This window comes from Anoplopoma fimbria, chromosome 1 (genome assembly GCF_027596085.1).
Source record: "Anoplopoma fimbria isolate UVic2021 breed Golden Eagle Sablefish chromosome 1, Afim_UVic_2022, whole genome shotgun sequence".
In the NCBI taxonomy this organism is placed as follows: Eukaryota; Metazoa; Chordata; class Actinopteri; order Perciformes; family Anoplopomatidae; genus Anoplopoma; species Anoplopoma fimbria.
In genome coordinates, this window is record NC_072449.1 from 29,041,495 (window position 1) to 29,066,863 (window position 25,369).

Genomic DNA, 25,369 nt, shown 5'->3' on the forward strand with positions numbered 1-25,369 from the left:
CATCGACCAGCGTTTCCCGAAGAAATAAACCCAAACTGGTCTGCATTTACCAAAACCACATCAGTACAATGATCGTTCATGTTTTATTGTTCTGCACAGAAAGGATGGACATTACTGTACGTACATTTATTCTGAAAGAAATTAGAGCTGCAGCTTGTATTTATTTTAGTCATTGAGCGTTCTATGGATTATATCATCGATTAAATCATCGATTAATCGGATACAAAATACTTTTGATTTATAAAAATGTTCAGATACCATTTTTTCCCTAATATCTTATTTCATATCACATTGTGAAAGCGTTATAATTCACCTTTGCCAAATACTTATTTTTTACTGAATAGATCTTGAACGCATCATAATGAAACTGTGCGACCTCTGTTAGCTGTTGGCCGTTATTAAGCCGAGCAGGACTGTGCTGCCAACCGACTGCTAACAGCTAACGTTAACTAGCTCTCCTCTTTCTGGTTTTAACACAAATTGGCTGTTCATAATATTGCGTTGTCAGGGGAAAAAATGGGGTGCACGAGTGTTTTAACCACAGGTGCATTAGATCGGTCATGTACGGATCGGGAAGCCTAAATGATGTGAAGCCTAAATGAGTTGTTAAATGATACGATGATGATGATGATTTCATATAATATACCCAATCAGGCATCTTTAGCTGTATGTGAAGCATTTCTGATACTTGTATCGGAACAGGTCTAATAGTATGTCTTCAGTTGACCAGCTGAGATTCATAATCTCAGTGTAGACTCAGATGATCACAGTACTAATGAGTTTGGGAATTGAAATCCAGACCATAAGGTAAATCCTCTTTGAGGGAAACACAGTCGATGTCCAGAAAAACCGAAACGGAAGCACCAGAAAGCATTTGTTGTTGTTGTTGTTGTTGTCAGAGTTCCCATAATGCTCCTCTGTTGATATTTCCTGACTTTTCTCTGGGTTTAAGAGAGCAATCGGATTTCCAATGAGGGGTGATATAGATCATCTCCACCTAATAAATGCACTATATTCCTGTGATTTTACCCATTTTGTGACACTGACATCACCTACATCCCCACAGAAAACTGCCCCCTGTGTTTTCACTGTCTGGAATAATAAAAAAACCTCATATCTTTACTCATGGAAACCATGTTGCTGCACTGAAGTGTTAATGTGAGTCTGAAAAGCGTGAAAAGCTCACCTTCTGCGCGCCAGAGAAGGCGTGATAGAAGCAGGACACATAGGTCATTATGGCCTTCTCATCCGGCCTCAGCGTACCCACGATGTCTACGCATCACCCAGCACCCAGCGGGACAGAGAGAGGTTGGCGAAGGAAAGTGAACAGAGAGAGAGAGAGAGAGACAGACAGACAGAGTGTGAAGCCAAAGCTACCCAAAGCTACATGGTCCTCGCTCCCTGCAGGATGTGAGAGCGAAGGTTGGGAAGAGATCCCTCTTTAGGTCCACAGCTTCAGGTTCCGCCTATTACCATCACCGCCACCACCACCACCCCACACATGACGGCAGGAGGAGGGATGTCAGGGGGAGGACCTGTGTCCTCTTGAAGTGAGCTCAAGGACACTGGAGTGACATGTTCGAGGACGGGACACAAACACACACATCGACTGCTAAATGAAGCTCTTTAATTCTGCCTTTGGGGCGAATTTACTCAAAGCAGATCATCAAAGTGTGAAGGAGGTGTGAAGGATATGTTCACTTATCAAGCAAAAAATATATATTTTTGTCGTGCAATTAAAGCGCACATTAATTCAATGTTTTTGTCATGAGTACTTTCACACAGAAGGTGAGTATTACGCGGCAAAAAAGCGCACTTCTTTTTCGGAACAAGGTTGATTTTTCAAGCTATTGCACCGCTAATAAAGGCATGGACAAATAATTTCAAGCGGAAAAGGTTGAGTTGCGCCGTATTTTTGGAACACCTACTCTAATTCTCCCTTCCCTAAACATGAAGACACACTTTTGTTTACTCTTTTTAACCTTTTTGTTTTTACTGTTTTCAACAAAGGCAGCACATACCAGATCCATTACTTCTGTTTTTACCTTTCACAATAAAAGCCCAACTATATATTATTCATAGTATTTCGCATTTTGAGTGTGGTTAGTTCGTCACGCCCCACGGTGTGTAAAGGCCTTATATGTTGGGCTTTAAAAAGCTCATTTGGGGAAAAAAAAACTTGGGCATCCTTCAATACTTAACTGAATAATCAAAAATGAATACAATCATTAGATCCAGCTCTAGGTTTGAAGTTTAGATATCTTCTAAATCTGCAGATTTGATTTGATTTGATTCAGCTGATTCCTCATTTGTAAAAACAGTTAAACATTAATCAAGAAGAAAATTATTTTAAGTTTCAACATTGTGTTTTTTATGCCTAACAAATGACAGTGACACAATTCTAGAGTGTAATAGTTATCTTTTCCAAATGTCCAAGTGAACAAACAACAGATGTTGATGAAAAGCTTTGCATGAAGAGGATTACATGCATTTGTGTGATGTTGGAAAATAAAGTACAATGCTGACAAAAGCAGTAAGTCTGAAGATTTAGGAGTTTGTTTCTAATCGCCAAAAGCTGCTACAAACACAAACTCTCTCTGTAGAGCCTGACTTTGTGTAAATAATTCAAGAAGGAGAATCAGCTGCACATGGAACAAGTTCACACGCACACGGCCGTCTCCTGGGACCGAAGAGGCTCACAAACAAGTTCTGAATGAGCCAGAAATTTAATTAAAGGAAGGGGAGCAACACGAGAGACGCATCAACTTGCTTCCTGTCAGAGGCCTAGAGGGAGGGTGAGGCGAGGGGTGAGGAGAAGGGAGGCAAAATAAGAGGACATGGTGAACGTGACAAAACGAGAGATGGGAAGGTAGTGACAGGAGACGAAATAATAAAATGAAATGGCTAAAAAAAAAGATACCTTTGATGCTACTGAAAGCATCAAAGGTTTTACATTTTAACAATTATTTTACATGATATGAGAAAATTGTAAGTGTCAGCGTTTGCAATTCTGGGATCAAAACCTTCAAAACTCAATCATGAAATGCTTTGATATCTCAGCAAAGGTTTACGCTTGACCTAAAGTGAGTTTTACGAAGCACTAAATATGATCCTGTTAGACTGTATAAATGTAATTTATGGTGCTGTTAGATTGTATACTTTTAGACTGCTGCTAGACCTCTACGGTAATACAGGTGCGTGATCCTTTTTGTGAAGCAAGCAGGAGAGCAAACTGTTTTTTGACCGCAAATATTTTTGAGGCCACAAGCCAACAAATATGAATTGAAGCAGAATATTATGTTTAATAACAACAGGTTTGCGAATTTTGGGAATGATCACATCTTTCTATGCATCAATGATGACCTTTGCACTATACAACTCTCCGGAGCTATTGGAATGTTTGGATCACACGAGTCGGAAACAATCCTATGCAGACACCACTGGAATCTTATTTTATAAATAGTATAATACTAATGATATTAGTATAGCCTGATCTTTATCTGCAACTGTGCAAGAAAACCAGCTTTAAACACAATAAATAGACGTGCAGGAAAAAGAAAGGCTCAGCAGCATTTTAATCATTTGATTTAAAAATTGAATGTTAACGTTCATCAGCTAGAACTACTTCTGAAATAAATGAGTTGTCCTTCATCTCCTGTGACTGCGTAAAAAAGTCTGATATAATTCTATGAAATCATAAAAGATTACTGGAGAAATCCTGAAGAAGACAGAACATTTACTGCTTTCACCACCACAGTTACATTCACACTGTTTGAGTTTGTTTGTGTTTGTGTCCCTGAACAAATCCAGTGTCCTTGTCGATGCTCAGAGGCTTAGCGGCGCTGCCGAGAGACTGAGACCATGCTGGACAGGAAGCAGCACCTTGTTAGTAACGAGGAGGGCGGAGTTTAGGGGTCAAGGTCAGGGGGTTATAGGGGTACCTTCTGTGCTCCAGAGAAGGCATGGTAGAAACTGGACACATAAGTCATTATGGCTTTCTCATCTGGACGAGCAGTGTTCACAATATCTACAAGTGGGGGGAGACCGTGGTTATGAAGACACACACACACACACACACATATATATATATACAGGCAAGACAGAGGACACGTGATTATACGCAACACAGGACATACATGTAAGGACATGCATTCGCTTATTATACACACATACACACTTAACAAGCTGCTGTAGCCGTGAACTGGGATATTTTAGAATAACAAGAATAAAGTTCTTCAGAGAAACATATATATTTTTTTACATTCCAAAGAATGAGTGGAGACAGAGGAGGAGGGGAAGGGATGGAGGCTCCATCCATCCTGACGATGACAGACCCTAGCATTACATTTGGAGATCATCAACACTGTGACTGTAACGGAAGTGAGCAATAATAATAAAAAGCAAATATCAAAATAGCAACTAAATTAATATTTGACAGTGAATCAATTAATTGATTAATCGTTGCAGCTCTAATTTACTCTTTAACACATCAGTTTATCTAGGTTTTCAAATTTGTTGAAAAGTTATGAATCAGCTGTTATGTTATTCTTTCCTTAAATAATAAATATTTTAATAGAGATAAAAACTGTATCATTCAGACACCAAATGTTTTGTTTACATTTGAAATAGTTTTAAGAAAGAATAGGATCAGCTGGTTATAAGCTGCATTATTATGAAACAATCGACACTGAAACAGGAAGCTGCTCCTGTTTAAAATTGCACACATTTTTAAGTCACAGCTGAAAACTGTTATAAGCACTTTTCAAATGTAATAATAAAGGGGTTGTAAAATTACAGACTACCGCCCACTTGCATCACAGTCACCTTGTTGTAAACACAGCCACTCATTGAAAACAGTTTACATACAGTAGAGTGGATTACAGTACACACATGCACACAAACACACACACAGCAGGACCATCATTCACAGCCGTTTCCGAGGCAACGTCAGAACCTACCTTCTGCGTCCAACATCTTGGGGATGTCCAGGTGCTTCTCAGCCACCTCGAAGGCGTTGTTCAGATTGGTCACTGGGTCATCCTAGAGAACCAATCACAGCGTCAGAAGACAACAAATTTCAGCTTTTCCAGTTTTTGTTTACTGGAAATTAAAACTTTACTAGTTTGCGTCACACTATGCAAAGACTTTACAACAAATGGGTCTGGACTGGGTTCAGGGTTGATGTCCAGCAGTGGTGTTGTGTGTTGTGTTGTGGTGTATGTGTATGTGTGTGTGTATGTGTGTGTGTGTGTGTGTGTGTGTGTGTGTGTGTGTGTGTGTGTGTGTGTGAGGCGGTCTACCTTTCTGAGGCTGTCGTAATCGATGAGATCTGGTCTGTGTCTGTGGATCAGAGCGTTGAAGGCGAGACCGTCCTTCCAGCTGTTGGAGAGAACAGAGGAGCAGAGAGTGAAGCCAAGGGGGTAACATGTGACACGCCTAAACCAGCACCAGAGAACTACCAGCGGTGTCTTGGCTGAAAAGGTTGCACTTGAACGCACCGTGAAGACTACAGCCAACTGGCCGACTAGGATGAACGTTCTGCACATGAAGAATAAAGTTTGTGCTCCGACATTAGCCCACATAGAGAACAATGTAAACATCTATAGGCATAACTGATCCGCCCGTTTCAAAGTTTATATTGTTTAACCTAAATAAATCGGAGCTGAACCACATGTACTTTATAATACATGCATTTGTGAAGCACATTGCCATGATTTTTCCAAAACGTTCTGGATTTATGTATTTTTCAATAACTTTTTCAGGCTTAGACCTGGTCTTGCTTGGTCTTCAGTAAAGCTTGATAATAAAAAACATTTTTTGTACTTTGTGTGTGCCTTATACAGCTTCTTCACATATTCTATTATTTCTTAAATGTACTAACATATGCACACCACATTTCTCTGACTTAATAGTGCAAGTGGCTCCTGACTCCTTCAGAGCAGTGAAACATGTTAGTTTCTCCAACAGGGGGCGACCTTTCCACACATTTATAGGAGATCATTGCAGGAGTATTATATTTAGACGCCACTGAGCCTTCATACAACATTAACTGTGTAGCTTTTGGTGTGTCTATTGATACATGCACACAAATCCCCAAACACATTCACTGATATACCACTACATGCTGCTCCAGGACAAGTGGGAGGGTCTGTATGTGTTGATGAGTTATATTTATGTCTGTGTGTAGTTCACTAATACTTATACTGATCTTTTATTTACAGCCACCACCAGAGCTACTATTAATTATTATTATTATTATTATTATTATTAATTAACTATAACCATAATATCAAAGTCATGAGCTGCATATCAGGGCTGCTTTGTCCACTGGCAGCAAAGCAAAAAACAGGGGCCCCGTCAGGGAGCCAAAGAACAAGACAGCGGTGTCAGTACAGATTAATGTTTGATTATTCTGAAATTTGGTTTATTTAATTGATTTATTAATTTTTTGTAATTATGACTGCAAACTCTTAGAGGATGAGGCCTTGATCACTTAAAATAAACTGCTCCCAGACCATTAAAGAGGGGGCCGGTCCATCATGGATAGACAGTCTTTTATGATTTGTTGTATTGTGGTATTAAAAAAGTGACCCAACCTTCTATGACCCTGTCACCCCTCTTAAGAGAACCATCAGAGGACATACAAGCTTGTTTAAAGGATTATCTAACCTCAAAATCAAAATACGATTGAGCTAATCCATTTTTATTATTACAATAATTATTAGTAGTGGTGGTAGTAGTAGTAGAAGTAGTAGTATTCTAATAATAATCTAATCTATTCATTAATTAAAATATTGACTGTCAATATCTTTTACACAAAAATAACACTAAACGCCCTTAAAAAGAGTGAGATCAGTCCAAACTTAGTGTGTGTGTGTGTGTGTGTGTGTGTGTGTGTGTGTGTGTGTGTGTGTGTGTGTGTGTGTGTGTGTGTGTGTGTGTGTGTGTGTGTGTGTTACCTGATGTGGAAGTTCTGCACATTGACATTCTTGTAGGGAGCGGTCTTCCTCTGGCACCACAAGAGAAGACCCTCCTTGGCAGAGGTCTCTGCAATGAGGAGAGAAGAAGTTAGTGGATGGGAAGAGAGGAGGAGCAGCAGGAGAGAAGAAGAAGAACAGGAGGATTAGAAAGAAGTAAATGTCTCTTAATCAAATTGAATCACCGTCTTATTTTATCTCTATGAGCAGTGCTCCGGCAGAAAGAAAGATACGGCAGTGCCTGTTTTATGAGTGTTCTAAATATAAACTGTTTCCGTCCTCATCAGAGGACTGGAAGTGTAAGGGATGTTGTTGTTTACTGCGTGTCCCAGAACAAACATCAGAAACGTAGGAGCCAGCTAATATGGAGAGTAACAAATATGACTCAATATTCCTTCTGGTGGCCCACACCCACCAGAGTTAATTCAACACAGCCGGTTTGAAATTAGCCAGCAGAGTCACCGCAGCTGAGGGAGGAGCACTGGTCCTCCAGTCAGAATTCATCAGGCAAAATGAACAATGCCTTCTACACATAGCAGCGTTTGGCTCGGTTAATCGATCGGTTCCCCTCACAAAGTGATGGAGGATGAGGATTTGTTGCTGTTTTGTATCAGTCTATTTTCAGTGTCCTGGGTTTCATTTGAAGTCGTCAGATCGGAGGCCGAGAATTTATCGGACATTTTACAGACTAAACGGTTCATGGATTCACTGAAAAACTAACTGCCAGATAATTTGATAAGGGATATAATCATTAGTGGGGACTTGGTGGAAATTATGCAGCAGTTTATCATTGTATAACCAAGTATTGCTTAAATTTAAATTGAGGATTAAACCCTTTGAGTTGCACCAAATGAACAGGTACTTAAACAGAAAGTAGACTTATATTTAATAGTACTGATGATAAATTAAACAATCAACATGGAAACATCACCAAGAGGTCACTCCCACATAAATCAAACTAAATCTGCAGAAAATGCAGAAAAATTGACTAAAGCAGCACTGTCAAACAAAATAATGTTACGAGTTTTCATATTAACTAAAGAAATGAATGAAATAATAATCGGAAATAAGAAAAAAGCTCATTTGAAGTGAGCCAGCAAAACAAGTTGTGAAGTCATGAAAATAAATAATCAGAGTGAAGCAAAGATCTCAGTCTGATGGTTCTTTAAACTTAAAGCTCCTTTGTGCGTGTGTGTATCTTTAGCTTTGTTACTTCCACTGTAGTTCCCACAGCTAGGGTTGGTAATCTTTAGAAACCAGTGGTTTTGAAAATGATTCAACCTAAAAACCTAGCCCAGAGTTTCCAACTCCTTTCCATTATAAGTAGCTAGCAGCACTAGCTAGCTAAAGAAAGTTGCTAAATCTAGCAAGAAAGTCGTCAAGTCTGCAACACTGATTTGTCCCTTCATGCCTCCCTCCAAAGCCACGCCTCCAAAATGATCATGACGTAAACCACAGACATTGATGTTGTTAGCACTCACAGCTGTGAAGCTAGCAGCTTGAGGAAGACTGCTGGACTTTTTCTTTTTTTTGTCAGAGCATTTGATTTATTGATTGCCCTCTAGATGACATGAGATCTTCTTCAAAAATATATTTGATCTCCAACCCTGCCTTTAAGCTGCTGCTGCTGCAGATTTTGAATGTGTTTATGCAAACTGAAAGCCACTGGAAGTTGTACCTTCTACGGAAATGTCCTGGATGGCGAAGCGGAGGATGATGGTCCAGATCATTCCCAGGGTCATCTTGGCGTTTCCGTCCACAATTTCTGCACAAAGAAATACATAAAAATGAATAAATTGTCTCGATCAATCACCCCGTTTCTTTTGTTTTGTCTACATTCACCGTCTGTCACTGCTGTTTGCTCAACCTTTCTATTTCATCTAATAATGCCAACACACCCACACACAGCTGCACTTCAATGTCCCACAGCTTCCAGTTTCTTTTCCAAGTGAGAGGCTTTCATCATTTCTTTCATAAAATGAATTCATATCTCGTAGATTTAAAATACAGTTAACTGTTCAATCCACTGTTCAAGTGAAAAATGTTAACGCGTCTATGTTTTGTGTGGACTGAGATCTACTTCAACCAATCGATTGGTTGAAGTAGATCGGAAAACAGAATATTGATCAACCGGGCCCGTAGTGAAATCAATATTTTGTCTAGACTTTAGAATGTCATCTAATACAATGAACTAATTCCTTAAAGTCATGGAAAATATATACAGTGTGGTGCTTTCAAATATCACGATCTCAGTTTTCCCGCCAGCATCAGCAGATATTTGGTAGGTTAATGAACACAGACATACTCTACACACACAGAAGAGGAGGGTGATTTGTGTGTTAGTGAGTCTGTATGTCATGTGGGTCAGACTTAAGACTATCCGTCCATCAGTGCTGTCCTGCTTTCATCTTCCAGTTTGTCCATCACACTCTCACCTGTCTGTTTGTCCCTCCTCGCTTTCTTTCTATCATTATTCCTGTTTAATTTGACTTCTCCCTTTGACTCTCAGATTTTGGCCAAAATGATAATTGGGACTTTTGTTGATGAATATAGAGATCAAGATTGTTTATCACTATTATAAATTGATTTTATGTACAAAATGGTTTATTGCACTTTCACATTAAAATGTTCACGTCTTCAAGTCAATATAAGACAATAAAAAATAAGCTGCTTCTTCCTCTGAACTCAGTGCATTTTCATTTTGTTCTCCTGCTCTTTGTTGTATTATACGCTACATAGCGCTTTATTTACATATACATGCCGTAGAGTTTTCTTCGAGCGGAGAATTTTGAAAACGTCAATATCACAAAAAGTTTCGTTTTTTCGTTAATTTTTTCAGCCCTAATTTCTATTTGCGCTGAATAAGCTATATGTCGCATTTAAAAAAAACACTGATAAAAATCACATGTTTACTGCGGTAAATCTTTTATTTTTGTTCTGTCTTTTCTTCCACTGCGTCTCCCCAACTTTGTCCTTTAACGTCTCACAGAAAGGTTTAAAGGAACACTTTGCCAACAAAATGACCGCTTGTATGTCAATTAATTTAATAATTCACCCTGGTAACCTTGAGAATCTTGAAGAATCCGTAGATTCATGTGTTTAGAAAGTAGTGAGAAATCGACTGGATAAATGAGCCGTGGATTATACAGCACAAGTTGTGTGAAAGTTCGTAAACAGACGACTTTTCTTCGTTTTTTGATTCTCCATTCCCCGTGGTGGAAGGAAATAAAGTTTTCTTCTAGAATTCAAGGTAATACGGGGTGAGTAGCTCATATGCACATTATTATTTTTGGAATGAAGTATCCCTTTAAGATTGAAGTCCCTGAAGATGAAATGGGAGCCAGAATGTGTCGGTCTAAACTATTTCTGTAGGATGTCCTCCTCTCTCATCACGTCACCACCAACCCTCACTTCTTTCCTCTTTCATCTTCTATGTCAGCATTTGTCTCTCGGTCAGTTTCCAGTAGGTGACCTTTAGTGGGAAGCTTTCATAGGAGGCCAAACAAAAGTGTGTGTGTGTGTGTGTGTGTGTGTGTGTGTGTGTGTGTGTGTGTGTGTGTGTGTGTGTGTGTGTGTGTGTGTGTGTCTGAGTGACTGAGTGCGAGTTCACAACGTGCAGAATGTGTTGAGTGGTGCAGTATTTTGGGCAACTTTGAGTTCAATGGTGATCACTATCAGCAGTGTCCTGTGGCAGGAATGTCACGTTTTCCTGATAAAGTAGGAGAAAGGTCACCGTCCTCCAGCTGACACAAACACACACAAATACACACACAGCAGTGTGATATAGTTGGCCTGGACCTGTGTCCTTAATCGTTAGGATGGAGGACAGATGGGGGGGTTACTGCTGTCTCACCTTCTGAGTCTGATGTGCAAACTAAATAAAGCAAGTTTATTCTGATTTATGTTAGAGCTGCAATAATGAAGATCAACTAAATGCTCAAAAAGTTATACAATTTTAGCTAGTTATGGAAAAGATGTTAACAAAGATGTGCACTTTTATTGTTCAGAAATATATCATGACACAACACTCTTAAAGAGACCAAGCTGGTTCTATGTTCTCAAAGATACAGAGCAGGTTCTGCGTTCTTAAAGATACAGAGAAGGTTCTATGTTCGTAAAGGGACGGAGCAGGTTCTGTGTTTTTAAAGATGCCATCATGATGAAACTGATTTACTAATTTGACTGGATTTGTGAGATATTCTTTTAGCATCATATGCTGTGCAGCTGTCTTATGAGAGACAAAATAAACAAATATTGGATTTGGTTGCCAGATATTCAATATTAAAAGACTGATCAGAAGCTAAATTTAAAAAAGCTTCATCGGGACAGCCTTATTTTTAACTGGACCATGTCCAAGTTTACTGTCACTGTGGTTTTTACACTCCCTTCTTCTCTTGAGGTCTGAGTTTTTAAGAAGGACTGAGGTGGATGAATGACATGTAGTTTTCATAGTGAAGTCTGTGGTCTCATGAGGACGAGTTTTAAGTTACTTCATCACGTTTTAGTGCATCAGATGGATGTGTGTGGTGTGATGTGCTTCTCTTTGGGGATGGGGTCCTCACTATGTATGCTTACCCTCTGCTCCAATAGAGACCAGCTTGACTCCTTTGCTGGCGATGAAGTCCAAGGCTTTGTTAACATTGTTGATCTTGTGCACCCTCATCTTTCCTCGCTCAGGTTTGGGTAACCGTTCGCCTGCGGACACACACACACACACACACACACACACACACACACACACACACACACACACACACACACACACACACACACACACACACACACACACACACACACACACACACACACACACACACACACACACACACACACACACACAGGGGAACAAACAAAAGTGTACAGTTAGCTCCTGCGGTGATGAGAGCATGTTTCCACTTGCTCAGCGGAAACATGCTCCATGAGGACGGTTAGAGTTACAGAGGGGACGATGGCGTCGCTCAAACTGGAGTGAATGTGAAAAGGGAAGCCAGATTTCATTATAGCAGTTCATATGATGATCTACTGAGCTACACCCTGCTATTAAACACAAGGAGAGGACTGCAGTCATACAGTGACAGATGTATAGCAGGGTGTTCTCTGTGTTACTTTAAGAGCCTGTGATCCATTCATAGACTGTATATACAGATGGACGACGCCTCTCCACTTCCTCCAACTGTACTAAAGTGAACACAAAGTATGCCAGATAAGGGGGCAGCAGTCTTGAGATACGGACGTTATGAGCCAGCGTGGTATCAAGGTCCTGCCCAGACACCTGCCCGAGCCAATCAGCCTTGTTAAGGTGGTCACAGCTCGCTAGCGTGAGACCCCTAGCTGCTAAGTTAGCACAGCGGTGACGATTTGGTTAGAAAGACACAATAACAAACCACGATATCTCTATAAATAAGAGGTTGACAGGATTTTTGAACGCCGATATAATAAGGATGGTTTGGAAAAAGAAAAAAATGATTAACCGGCCGATACCTGATTATTGTTGTTATGTTCTACATATTTAAGAGAAAACTTTTATTGAGAGAAATAACCTGAAACACGTCAGATGAGACATGTCAGCTTGCTGCAAAATCAGCTGTCCCTGGGACCGCAAGAGTTTTAGGCCACAATTTCTAAAGTTATTTCTAGAACAAGGCTTTGACATAAAGCAGACTTTTACTTTCTGAAGAAAAATAGCTCAAACATCTCAATAAAAAACTTCTTAAATGAAATTTATAGTCTGCTGGCCCCCTTTCTCTCCTGGTCTCAAAGCACCATTTTCATGTTGTTTTTTAACAGTTGTTTAGTTCATTATCAGGAGTTGTACGCGTCAGTGTGACTGGTGGCAGCTGTGCAGCCATCAGCCACTATCGAAGCCCATCCAGTTCCACCGATAATGATAGTTTGACACAGAACCTGTGTCAAATCTGACACAGGTTCTATTACCCGGACGGTTAAGGAAGATCAACTATCTGATACATTTTCCCAAGCATCCAGCTCCAGAACTACTTCACTCAGAGCAGCTGTCAATCAAGACTTACCATCCCCTTTTTATAGCATCAAATAACATAAAACCAAACTTATCGGGAAAATAATAAAACACTTGAAAATACATCAGTCTGAAATTACAGAAAATCAGTCTGAAATTACAGAAAATATATTTGGGAGAAATCTATATGTCGTGTATTTAGACTTTTTAATTTTTATCCCACCACTTACATGGAGGGCTCTAGGACCTGTACTGCTGCAAGCCAGCAGGGGGCCACTAAGTCATGTCGCACATCTTTACATACAGTCTATGGGTCCATTCTGAACAGGTGAGTTACCTGAGATGGTCTCCAGCAGCAGCATGAGTTTGAGCCCATCCCTGAAGTCCTCCTCGATGTTCTCGATCTGCGTGCCGGACTTCCTCAGGTGGGAGTTGCACCACGCCGTGAAAGTCTGCGTGAGAGAGAGAACAGAAACAGGAGGCACACAGTGAATATTCAGAGCCCGTTTGTTTTTCCAGCTTCTACGACAATAAACCTCTTTGAATCGAGAATGAAAGAAAATGGAATTCAATGGACAGGACGGAAGGTCAGGGAGTTGCTTCTGATAAGACAGGAAGTAGCTGAAGAAAAAGGGGAGGAGACAGATGTTATAATACAATACCTACAGCTAAGACATGAGAAGGGCCAGTGACATCAAAGAACAATTTACACTACATGTCACAAGCAGCACAAATCTAAACACACCAACAGTTGCTTGGAATGCAAGATTTCTTTTTTGGGGGGCTTCTAGTTGTCCAACATTCTTCAGAAATGTGTTTTGAATCATTTTATTGTGAAGGAATTCCGTGGCATCGAGGTAGGCACGGGACCGCAGAGAGCTTTTGTCACGCCACTCAGTGGAAAATCTCACTTATAGCTTGTTCATAAATCAATGTGTCAAAACTTTTTTTTTTTTTTTTTTTTTTTTAATTCAGGGGAAGTTCCTAAAAAATGTGACCAAAAAGAAGTGTTATAAAGCATAAAAGCTGAAATTTAGCAAAGCTTTAGGAGGGAATGTTAGTTATGTGAAGGGAAGAGGAAAAAGGAAGCAGAAGAACGTGAAGGAAGGAAAGTGGATTTTTTTTTTTTTTCAGTGGCAAAATAAAGGAGGCAATAAAACAGACAGACATGTAGTAGTTTCAGCTTCTTAACTGAACATTTGCTGATGCTTGTTTTAGTTGTATATTTTATCTGTATTTAAATACATTTGACTTTTGGACTGGGGAATAGGATGAGCATTTCTCACCATTTTATGACATTTCCTACACTAAACAATTTATTATGTAATAATAGAGATGAACTCTGGCTGCCCCCCTCTTAGTCTATTAGTGGACTAATTGGTCATTTTGGTCCAAGTCTATTTGTTTAGTCGATTAGTCGTTTTTCACACTGAATGACTTATTTCTAATAAACCTTCGAGCCCATCTCCGGTATATACAATATTTAAAGTAGTGTGTCTTTGGGGAGTGACTCAGTTTTACAAATCTGTCAATTAAATCAACTAATCATTTAGCTGACAACATTTTAGTGTGAGTGGACTAAGACTGTCTTTGGTCGGGGACGGCCCTAAGATGACCTGATAATGAAAAAAAACTGACTCACACCAGGAGTTACAGAACTTCTCCTTCTCAGTGTTGGACATGAATACTAAAATATTTCAGCTTTGAAGAAAGTGTCACTCGGGGTGCAACGGTTCACAAAACTCACGTTATGGATCATATCAGGGTTTATAGTCACCGATAGGATCAGCAGGAAGAAAAGGGGAGCAAATATCATTTTTTATTGATGCCCCAAGACATTTATTATCTTTATTATCTACCCAAGTTCTTCCTCAATGACAGTGCTTTGGAACATTTTGTAAAAAAATAAATTAAAATAAAAATAAATAAGAAGTACCTTCATCATTTTAAGTGTGATTGTAAAAATAAGTGTTACTAATGGAACCTCCATGTGTTAGCCGTTAGCTTCAGTATGATCCAGTATCCGTACAGATCAACTACGATCTGTCACACCAATGCACATCACTGCTGAAAGTGAGAGTATCTATTAACCCTTACACCTCCTCTCTCTCAGCCTCTCTCCTGCACTGTGTTCACAAACATTATGACGGGGGGGGGGGGGGGGGGGCTGCTCGCTGCCCCGCCTCGGACACCGCCACAAAGCGCCCATTGAGCCTCCTGGATAATAGCACCCTTCACCCCCTGTACTCTTCCTCGTCTCTGTGTGTGTGTGTGTGTGTGTGTGTGTGACCCTCCCCCAGTGTGTGTGTGTGTGACCCCCCCCACCCGATACCACCCCCACCACTGGACCAGTACACGCACCGAGGAGGGAGGAAGGGGAGATACATTTCACATAAACAAACAGACAAAGTTAAGGGGGGCAGAGCAGAAAGACAATGCCCTCTCTACCACTCCACACACACACACACACACACACACACACACACACACACACACACACACACACACACACACACACACACACACACACACACACACACACACACACACACACACACACACACACACACACACACACACACACACACACACACACACACACACACACACACACACACACACACACACACACACACACACACACACACACACACACACACAATGCAGCAGGAAGTGGCACTGCAATGACAGGAAGTTCCAGCTCAGTTCAGCTCGGAACGGACAATCAGAGTGGAGCTGCATCTATCACTGTCACTGATTGTGAACACTGATCTCTGCACAACAAAGATGAACGAACCTTCTGGTTTGTGAGCATCATAAAACTTCTACAATACACGTAATATTTATATTTTATTTACTTTGTTAGAAGTATTTTAAACAAATTGTACCATGAATCTCACATCATTCAGGGTTTGTATGATGCAACAGCTGTATGTTCCATGACTGTAACAGATGTTTAACAGGTTTGTGGACCATCAAATGAACTCGATGTATATCTCTAATTTAGTAAACAAATCTCTTTTTTGGAACTGTCCCCTAAAGCCAGGAGGAGCGAAGTGAGGAACGATGAGGGGTTTTCTGCATGTTTGGACACTTTTGTATACATTTATTTTTTTTTAAATAAAAAGTTAAGGAACGTTAAACCGTGTCTGAGATCGGCCGCTCTAAAGAGAGGGCTGTGTTCCAACAGGAGCGCTGCCACTGGGAGGGGTGACCAGGAGGAGAACAGAACACAAACAGGGGCAGGTCTAGACCTGCAGAGAGATGAGGAACTCTACGTTCTGTTAGGCTGCTGATTCCACGGCTTTTATCCACCTCCCTCTGAGGGCCAGAGGTCAGCCCGCTCTGCTTCTTGCTCAAGGGCAATTCAGCCCAGCTCCCTCAGAGCTTAAAGCAGCCCTGTAGTCGAGTCTGTGACAGCTTTCAGTTAGCTTTTATCATGGGGGATAACATGACGTAGCACGCCGCTGGCTAGCTGATGTCACTCTGGGACAACAAGGTGGGGTGCTGCTGCGTGTTTGAGGACACGCACAGGCATGAACACACACACACAGCAGGCAGCTCAGACAGAGACTGAACAATGTTGAGTGTACATAAGACTGCAGTTACAACGATTCTATTTCAGGATTTCTTGTATCAACAGAAGGCAAGCAACAGGTCCAACATTTGACAAACTTATCATGTGATAGCAAGGTACACCGACCTTTACCTCCATTGTACAAACACACTTGTTGATGCAAGTGTTTTAAACTTGACTTCACAAGCTGGGACAGCAGACAGCTTTGAGAACAACGTGGTCACCGTTTTCTAAAAATGAAGAGTCTGCAGCTGACAGTTCTAAAAAGTAAAAATGAGGAGAGAAAGGGGAGGCTAGTGGGGAGAATGAGACATAAACTCAGTTTAAAATGCTTATTTAAACATCCGTTTGCATGTCTGTATTTCAATATCTGTTAAGTTGAAGCATCTGCTCCTGTCAGAAGAATTTCAGTTTAAGTTAACGTGGATCTCTACTGGCTGAGCCGGCCCATTTTAAAGTGAACCGAGTGAATGGGACGAGAGCCAGTGAAGCCTGTTAAAGCCGCTCTGTGTGTTGGCTACACAGATCAGATCAGAGCTGAGGATTTCTGCCCTGATCTGAGGACACAGATAACAAGCTGACGTCTGTGAGGAGCAGAGTAAAGCCGGGTGTGAGTGTTGAGAAGGAGCCGTGCTCTCCTTCTCCGTTATCTGTTTCATTGGTGACGCAGCCACGGTGGAGAACTTCCTGTCTGTTATTACTGCTGCATTCATCGGCTCTGATCAAGCCGTTTAAGGTCACCGCTGAACCTCAATGTGTCACCATGGTGACGTGTGTTATAGCTGCTGTTGGTGATTTTACATGTCCGAAGCTCGTAAAGCCTACATATTGGAAAAAGTTTGAACTTTAATACCAGGAAGCCCATGAATGGTATGACGTGTAAACTGTGAGTTTAAGACTTATTCCTTGTTATTTCTAGTGCACAAAGATCCACACCTAACACCTCTGTTGTTTTTGTGACTGATTTTGTAGAGACTTCTCTGTTGCAGCATGTTAACTGTTGCTTTGATGAAACCGAGTAACTCCAACTTTGACAATCATATACAGAATTAAAAAAAAGAGTGCCATCTTTGTGTGGAAATCATTCCATTTCAGTCATCATTTCATCTATCAGAGCTATAAATTGCCAATTGTTACATCTATCATTGTCCATTAAAATTAACTGAAAATCTTGATCAATATGGCATTATGGTGCACACAAGGGTTAAGTGATGAGGGAATTTCAGACTAGGCCGTGCAAATAATCCAATTAAAGTTTTATTTTTGCCGTCAAACATGAAATGAAAGAAGATAATCCACATAAAACAATTACTGTGCTGTATTCCATTTCACAGAGAGGCTTTTTGCCTGATGTTATAAATCCAGCGCACCCCTTGCAGCGGTGTGCCTTCATCCAGGGGCGGTTGCTCGGCGTGGGAGGATCCTCTCATGGGAACTCTCCCCAAGCGCCGACTGCGCATCGCTACGACTGGCTCTAGGTCAGCTAGGAAAGGCCCTGGGTGAAGGTGGTGTTTCACTATACCCATCACCTGGACCTCACCACTAAAAGCTTGCTCTGCCCTCTCTCCCTGTGGGGAGGGACGGGGATCACTACAAGACAATCAAGGGGAAGCCTGTCCTCAGTGGGGCCACATCGTCTTCAAACCCATCTCCTACGCTTTGTGGGTGTGACTTGTTATTATGTCATCAGCTTATATACAACCAATGTGTTTATGATTCCATTTCATCTTCTTTATCTTCATAGATCTAGCACTCAAAGTGCAAATGTATCAATCTAGACTGATTTGGAACAAGGAACTATTTTTTTTCAACCGTAAGCCCAACATGTAGTCCCATTAAATGTGAGAAGACAGACATCTCTTCTGCCGGTATCTCCTCAACCACACAACTTACACCAAACCAATGTAGATTGATAAATAGCACAACACATTGATTTTGTGGTGAACTGTCCCTTTAACTTTATCAAATCAAGGCTGTCTTTCTAAATGGATGATGCTTCCAAATTCAATGAATAATCGCAATTTCAATATTGACCAAAATAACAGCGATTGTGATTCTCGCCATTATCAAGTAGTCCCTTCATCACACATCCCTGTTTGTGTCCCAGAGATATCTGGAAGTGGTTAACTTGTCCAACGTGTCTCCGTCTTCTGTGGCAGATATACAACCGTCTCCACGCCGCTTTATCACTGCCAGGGTGTGGAAAAACAGACAGAGACACACACACAGACACACACACACACAGACACACGCCCTTCAACTCCGATGGGCCCACAGCGGTCAAAGGTCAAGGTTCAGATAGATCTTCATTTCAAAGAGAGGAACTCGGCAGTGCTTTCAAACTCAAAAATGCACCGACGACATAAATACACATGGCAAAAACAGTGAAAACACACAGACACGCACTGAAAAAGTTTTACACACACACACACACACACACACACACACACACACACACACACACACACACACACACACACACACACACACACACACACACACACACACACACACACACACACACACACACACACACACACACACACACGCACGCACGACAGGAATGTTCTTGAGTGACACCAGAATCGACGTTCCTCCACTCCACACCTATCGTATACCTGTGTAGCTCACTTCAACGCTATTTCACCAGTTATTCCCACACCCACGTCTTAATGCATGTGCAGTTCTCTGACTAGATCAAGGGTGTGTTGAACACGATGTTATTGCTCTAGTGCCTTGCATTCTCTGCACGTCAGCAGAGAGTGTGTGTGTGTGTGTGTGTGTGTGTGTTGTAGATCACACACCTGTTTTTTTTCATGCCAACGGCGATGAGCTCACTCTTAAAGCAACTCCACACACTGACAGCCTGTTATTTCTGTGGCAGCTCTTCTTTTCTGCTCGCATCCACTGACTCATCTACATTTCTGACTTTGCGTCACTCTTGAACAAACAGCTATTATTTTGTCACTTTACCTTCTCGTCTCCACAGGCTCTTGTACAGTTTTCAATTTTCTTTACTGTCTGTGTTTTTCGTCTCAAACTTTAAACCTTAAATGATGTATTTTCAGTTCATGAAAGTTCATTTTAACATTTTGGTCTCCTGAGAATGTTTTGTTCAGTGTTCGGTTGTACTTAACTCCACCTTTTCGTGTCACTTCTGGTTCCAAAAAAAGATGGCGACAGCAAAAATTAAAGATGGAGACTGCCAAAAACCAAGATGGCTACGGACAAAAACCAAGATGCTACAGACAAAAACCAAGATGGCGATAGCAAAAAAACAAGGTTGCGACACCCAAAAAGCCCAACTCGAGGCTTCCAATAGCAGCCCTTAAACCAGTGGGTGAAGTCACGATGACTATGTCCACTTCTTATAAACAGTCTATGACCAAACCATGGGCTGACGGTACAATTACAAAGTTCTGTTCTTAAATGAAGTGGTTCTTCATACTTAAAGTGTTGCTGGAGTTTTGGTCTCTTCGGTCAACAAACTTCTTCTCACAAGTCAAGAAGGTCTCATGCTTTAAAGCCACACATCTTTTTCAAGGTCTTCCTGTAAGTGTATTCTCAGCACAGCCATGGTCTACCCAACACACACACACACACACACCACACACACACACACACACACACACACACACCACACACGCACACACTCTTACCACAGCCTAGTTTTGCAATTCATCTAGATAAATTTGACCGTTCGATATCTCACTGCAACATTGTTTCTCTGACTTGATGAAACTGTTGACACATAAGATGTATTTTGTCACTTCCTGTAAACACTTTGCGGAGTGACAGTTTGAGAAACCTTATGAGAGTGTGGTTTGAATTAATAAGGCAGCAGTGTTTGTCCTCCACACTGCGCTTCTGCTGAAAAAATTAATTCACTCATTGTATGAATGAAGACTTCACAACACCAGCACTACTTTGCAGACTGTCATTAAAAAATATGGAAAAGAAGAAAAGCCAAAGTGTCACGGGGAGGTTAGGAAGTGACTCAGGAAACTCAAAATTGCAAATTAGTGGAAATTGTCTTGTATTTTTTAGAAGAAGGGCAAAAAGCGGAATAATTTTTGCATGTAAACGTAGTCAGTGTCAGAGGCCTGTAGTAAGGACGTGAAGCCCGGGCGTGGCACGCCGCTGCGTCACAGAACTAAAACATAAATGTAAAAACGGCAGCAGATTGCACGTTGTTGCACAAAGAAAGGCAGAATTGTGCTACTAGTTAAAGGAGTTTTATGGGAGCTGCTGGCAGAGAGCTACAACCTCAGGGAGATTTGGACGGAGCCGTACTAGACTTGACCGGCTGCACCAGACCAAAATCATGCGAGTAAAGCTCCCCAGCTAGTCTGGTCTGGCCTGAGACAAGGCCTCCTATTCTTAGAGGAAAAAAAAGGGGCTGTAGCGTGCGACACCGCGGCACCGCTAACCGTCCTCGCAGTCTTTGGCTTCAGACGCTGCAGAGGACGGATTGTTCTTTGTTCCCTTAACTTACAGGAAGAAGACAACGTTTCTCACATGCATTCACAGCATCTGTCATCTACCAAAAGTTCTACTGGACATTTTAAAGTTTGGATTCACAACTGTACTCCATTAAGTCAAGCAAACCACAAGATTCCTAGAACTCATTTTGAGAAATAAACATTGTGACGCCTCCTTTCCACAGCGACGCTGAGGCAGAACAGAAATCTAGACACCGCAAACTAGGAAATAGATTCCTCTGCACTCCGGTTCCACGCGGCCCCGATGTAACTGGATATGCGGGCCTGCTACTGTAGAGCTGCTGCTATTGCACCGGCTCGGAAGTCACAGTGCGGGAACACAACACCGCTCCTCAGGGGGCCACGGGGACCCGGAGGGCTTCACGGTGCACCGGTGCATGTGTGACAACGGAGGGACTGAGGAGGAAGAGGAGGAGGAAGAACCAGCGGTTTTTGTGAGAAAATACTTGATGTACAAACACGTACACACAAACACATCTGGCTGTGAAATTGTTTTTAAAAAAAATTGAAAGCGATGTCCACTGCCAAACATGTTCATGTCCTGTGACGGCGAAGAGGAGGAAGAATGGATCGGGGAAGAGGACGAGGAAGATGAAGCAGAGCTCTGCTGCGGATGGTTTGCTCTAGTCTCATTATCCTCTCAAGCCTGGACAGCAGAGAACACACACACACACACACAGAGACAGACAGACAGAAGGAGCCTCCCTCTTTGTTCATGTGCTGACAGGTAGCCAGTTAAGTAGAGCTTGCCATAATATGGGACACACACACACACACACACACACACACACACACACACACACACACACACACACACACACACACACACACACACACACACACACACACACACACACACACACACACACACACACACACACACACACACACACACACACACACACACACACACACCAGAGGGAGGCTGACAAACATGTAATTGCTGTGTGCCTCTTGGCCGGCCCAATGCCCCTCAGATATGCCATTATGGGAGTCAACAAGCTTAACGCCAGCTTCACAGACTAGGCTCTCTGAAGGAGATGCAATATAGTAGCTAACAGAAACAAAATGAGAGGGAGGATAAGGAGAGGAAGTGGCGAAAGGGGGAGGAGGAAGCCAGGAGATGACCAAGAGGAGGAGGAGTGGAAGCTTGATGAATGACCGTACTGGGAGGAAGAGATGTGACAAATATAGTTAAAGTTACTGAGAGGAGTTTAATACTGACGCCTCTATATGAAGTGAACGTCATCATCAGTGAGAGATTGGCTATTTCTAAGTGCTAATTCTTAATGCACAGACCCAGATCTGGCTTCTCTGCAGAACTTTGACCGGCAGACGGATGCTGGTTGAGGAGGAGGAGAGCTTGGTGCCCGGCGACAGCATCTCCTCCTCCAGCTGGGAGCAGAGCTTCACCTTTACCACACTGCTGGAGGCCCTGGTCATATTGCTGGGTACGCTGGAGGGAAGGAAGAGGCAGGGGAGAACCGGAACCAGGACTGAGCGGGGTAGACCATCAGTCCCCTGATGCAGTAAAAGAAAAGGGGACTCTGTTGCTCTGAACACTACCGCTGCTGTCCACTGGGACCGCCAAAATCAAGACCAAATGAAAGCTTCAGCAAGGATTCAAATCTAATCCTAAATATATGTATGCACACCCCATATTTAGTTATACAGGAAGAGAAGATGATTGGGATTTTAAATATAACTGTTTTTAAAACTTTACAACTTCCCAAAAATAAATAAATATATTCTCATTGTCTGTTACCTGCCAAGGTCCAAAGTAATCTGCAGATGGCTGCTGGCTTTTAGGGATTATCTAGCGTTTTACGAGAGGGGAGAGTGAGGAGAGAGGAGAGGAAATAAGGGGAGGAGGAGGAGGAGGAGGAGGAGGAGGAGGAGGAGGAGGAGGAAGAGGAAGGCGGCTAAAGTGTCTAGCGACTGGGTCATTTGTTCATTTATTTATGTCTCTTCCTGTCTTTGTTGCTGTGGGGGGGTCGGGTTGCACCTCAATCAACAGACTGTGTGTGTGTCTTATTTTAGGATTGGCGACCTCGCTCTTAAAAAAAGAAGACAGTATTTTAATCCACACTGGCTATGTGATACTAACAAATTATTTATATCAACACAATGATAAATAAGTGTGTTAAAAAATGTATTTACTTCAATTAAAGACTTTTTTCTGCATTTCAAATTTAAAAAGATGAGTAACTGTTTTACGTACAGTGAATCAAACTTGAGTCACTTGTATAATAAAACCAGAGGTGGAATGTACAGTACATTCACTCAAGTAAGTACTGTACTCAAGTAGAAATTTGAGGCACTTTCTACCCCACTACATCTCAGAGGGAAACATTGTATTTTATACTTCACTATATTTATCTGATAACTTTAGATACTTCACAAATTAAGATTAATGCACAGAAAACAGATGAAAACATCACATATAAAACAATTAGCGGCAAATCTGGATCTCAAATGTTTTTTGGGCTCTGGGTCATTGTGCCGAACATCGCTCACTATTTTTCAAAAACCCAAACATTTAAATCACTTAATTGTACTTTAGTAAATGATCCCGATCCTTCAACACACTGCTCATACTGCAGCGGTTTGTAGGTCCCAAAAAGCCAACCTGAGATTGTATATTTCAACATTATGAGGCCACGTCGTCCTGCTGTGTTCCAATACAAACCGCTGAGGACTTTGGGGCAGGTTGCGTCAGCGTTGCCTAACCGTGTGTTGACACTGTCCATCACAGAAGACACGTTTCCTAATCCACTGCATTTATTCAAGAGGCTTTCAGCTGACACAATCATCCACGACGTAGAGCATATAAAAAAGGTTGGTGTCTCACTAAAAGACTTTTATAAAAAAAAATATATATATATTTATGTATGAGCTGAGGTTTTTTTATTGTGAAGATTTTTTAGAAATTGGACTGAACATTTGTACTGTTCATTAAACCACATTAACACCACATGTGCTTCTCTCACAGACAAGAAAATCGCCCAGAGATAAATATATTAATCCGGCAGAGTATGTTTGATCACTCCGGCTATAAAAAGGCTACAATTAAGAATTCGCACCTCCTTAAAAGGTAATCGGTGTAAGTTGCTGTGAAGCAATAAGATGGAGGACTCTATCAGTATAATCCTGTTAGTTAATAAGGGTCGGTTATCAGTTAGAGAAAAAAAACATCAGGGGGTTACCGAATTGTAACCCCCTTTTTTTTTTATGGCACGATTAAACTCGGCTACAGCGTAGTTTGGTCAAACGTTAGCGCTATAGGCTACACGTGACTAGAATGGAAACTACACAAGTCGCCTCAGACATCCAACCACCTACGAGAGAGAAATAAACAGATTTCTTCAGGATATTTTCCAATTTGGCAAATTTGAATAGTTTGTGTGTGTCAACTAGTGTTGGGCAGGTTTCATGCCATCCAAGGACGGAGATGAAAACGAACATTAGCGCCCAGAAATACTCGGGTAGACGGCGACAGAGGGAACGGCTGTAACATAAATGTGAAGGAAATGTCTGCTATATCGGTATTTATTTGACAGAGGCCCATTCCATGATCTATGTAGCGCATCAACTCTATTTAGACAAAAGAAAAAAAACACCTAGAGCGAGCATAAAAACTTACCGCAGCAAATGAGAAATCAAATTTTGCCGTTTCCATGCAGCTTTTCTAAAGTGATACTTAAAAATAACATAAATAATCTGTGATGCTTTATTCACGGTTCTGTGCAAGAGAAGGCTGAGGGGGGTAAAGAGACATTTAATGAGACACTGGGACTCATTCCGGGATTTAATGAAGGGAAGAGAGGCTATAAGAGAAAAGGTGGTGGGGGGGTGGGGGTCTCTGAGATGTAATATAAGGTTTTGGGAACTACACACACACACTAAACTGTGTTTTTGAGTACAAGGAGAAGCAAAACAGATCTATTTGTATGCAAATGTCATGGATTATTTCTTTCCAGATGTAAATGTTTACCCCGTCTGCATCATTTATCGGTCGTTGTCAAAAAAAGAAAAGAAAAATGTCTCCACTGTCTGGCTCCACCCACTTCAGTTGGAATAACAAAACCACAAATATTTCTCTACACATTCTTTGTTTGGTGCCAACTCGGGCAAAAGAGGAAAAAAAAGAAGGTGAGGGGGCGACGATATAAGGAAGGAATGAAAGAGAAGTAGGAAACGGTTGATGAACGAGTGTCAACCCCTGCTGAACCTGACAGACGTCAGGAATGCCAGCTATGTTCTTCCTCCCTCTTAACTCCCCGTCCAGTACATATCTCTCTCTCTCTCTTTCCCTCCTATACTTCCTCTCCTTCCT

The 25,369-nt window shown here is 41.5% G+C and overlaps 1 protein-coding gene across 2 annotated transcripts in view; it reads right to left on the reverse strand.

The window, feature by feature from the left end:
• Positions 1–25,369, reverse strand: part of actn4 (actinin, alpha 4) — a 61,077-nt gene that overhangs the window by 13,858 nt on the left and 21,850 nt on the right. Inside the window, exons 2-8 of one of the 2 annotated variants that reach the window (XM_054602966.1) lie at positions 13,292–13,406; positions 11,553–11,672; positions 8,656–8,742; positions 6,960–7,047; positions 5,301–5,379; positions 4,959–5,040; positions 1,187–1,272 (exon numbers count right to left, since the gene is read on the reverse strand). In XM_054602966.1, the coding sequence (XP_054458941.1) occupies positions 1,187–1,272; positions 4,959–5,040; positions 5,301–5,379; positions 6,960–7,047; positions 8,656–8,742; positions 11,553–11,672; positions 13,292–13,406 (657 nt within the window). Of the gene's footprint in view, positions 1–1,186; positions 1,273–3,941; positions 4,028–4,958; positions 5,041–5,300; positions 5,380–6,959; positions 7,048–8,655; positions 8,743–11,552; positions 11,673–13,291; positions 13,407–25,369 lie in introns of both variants that reach the window. The other variant, XM_054602958.1, reaches the window with a different exon arrangement.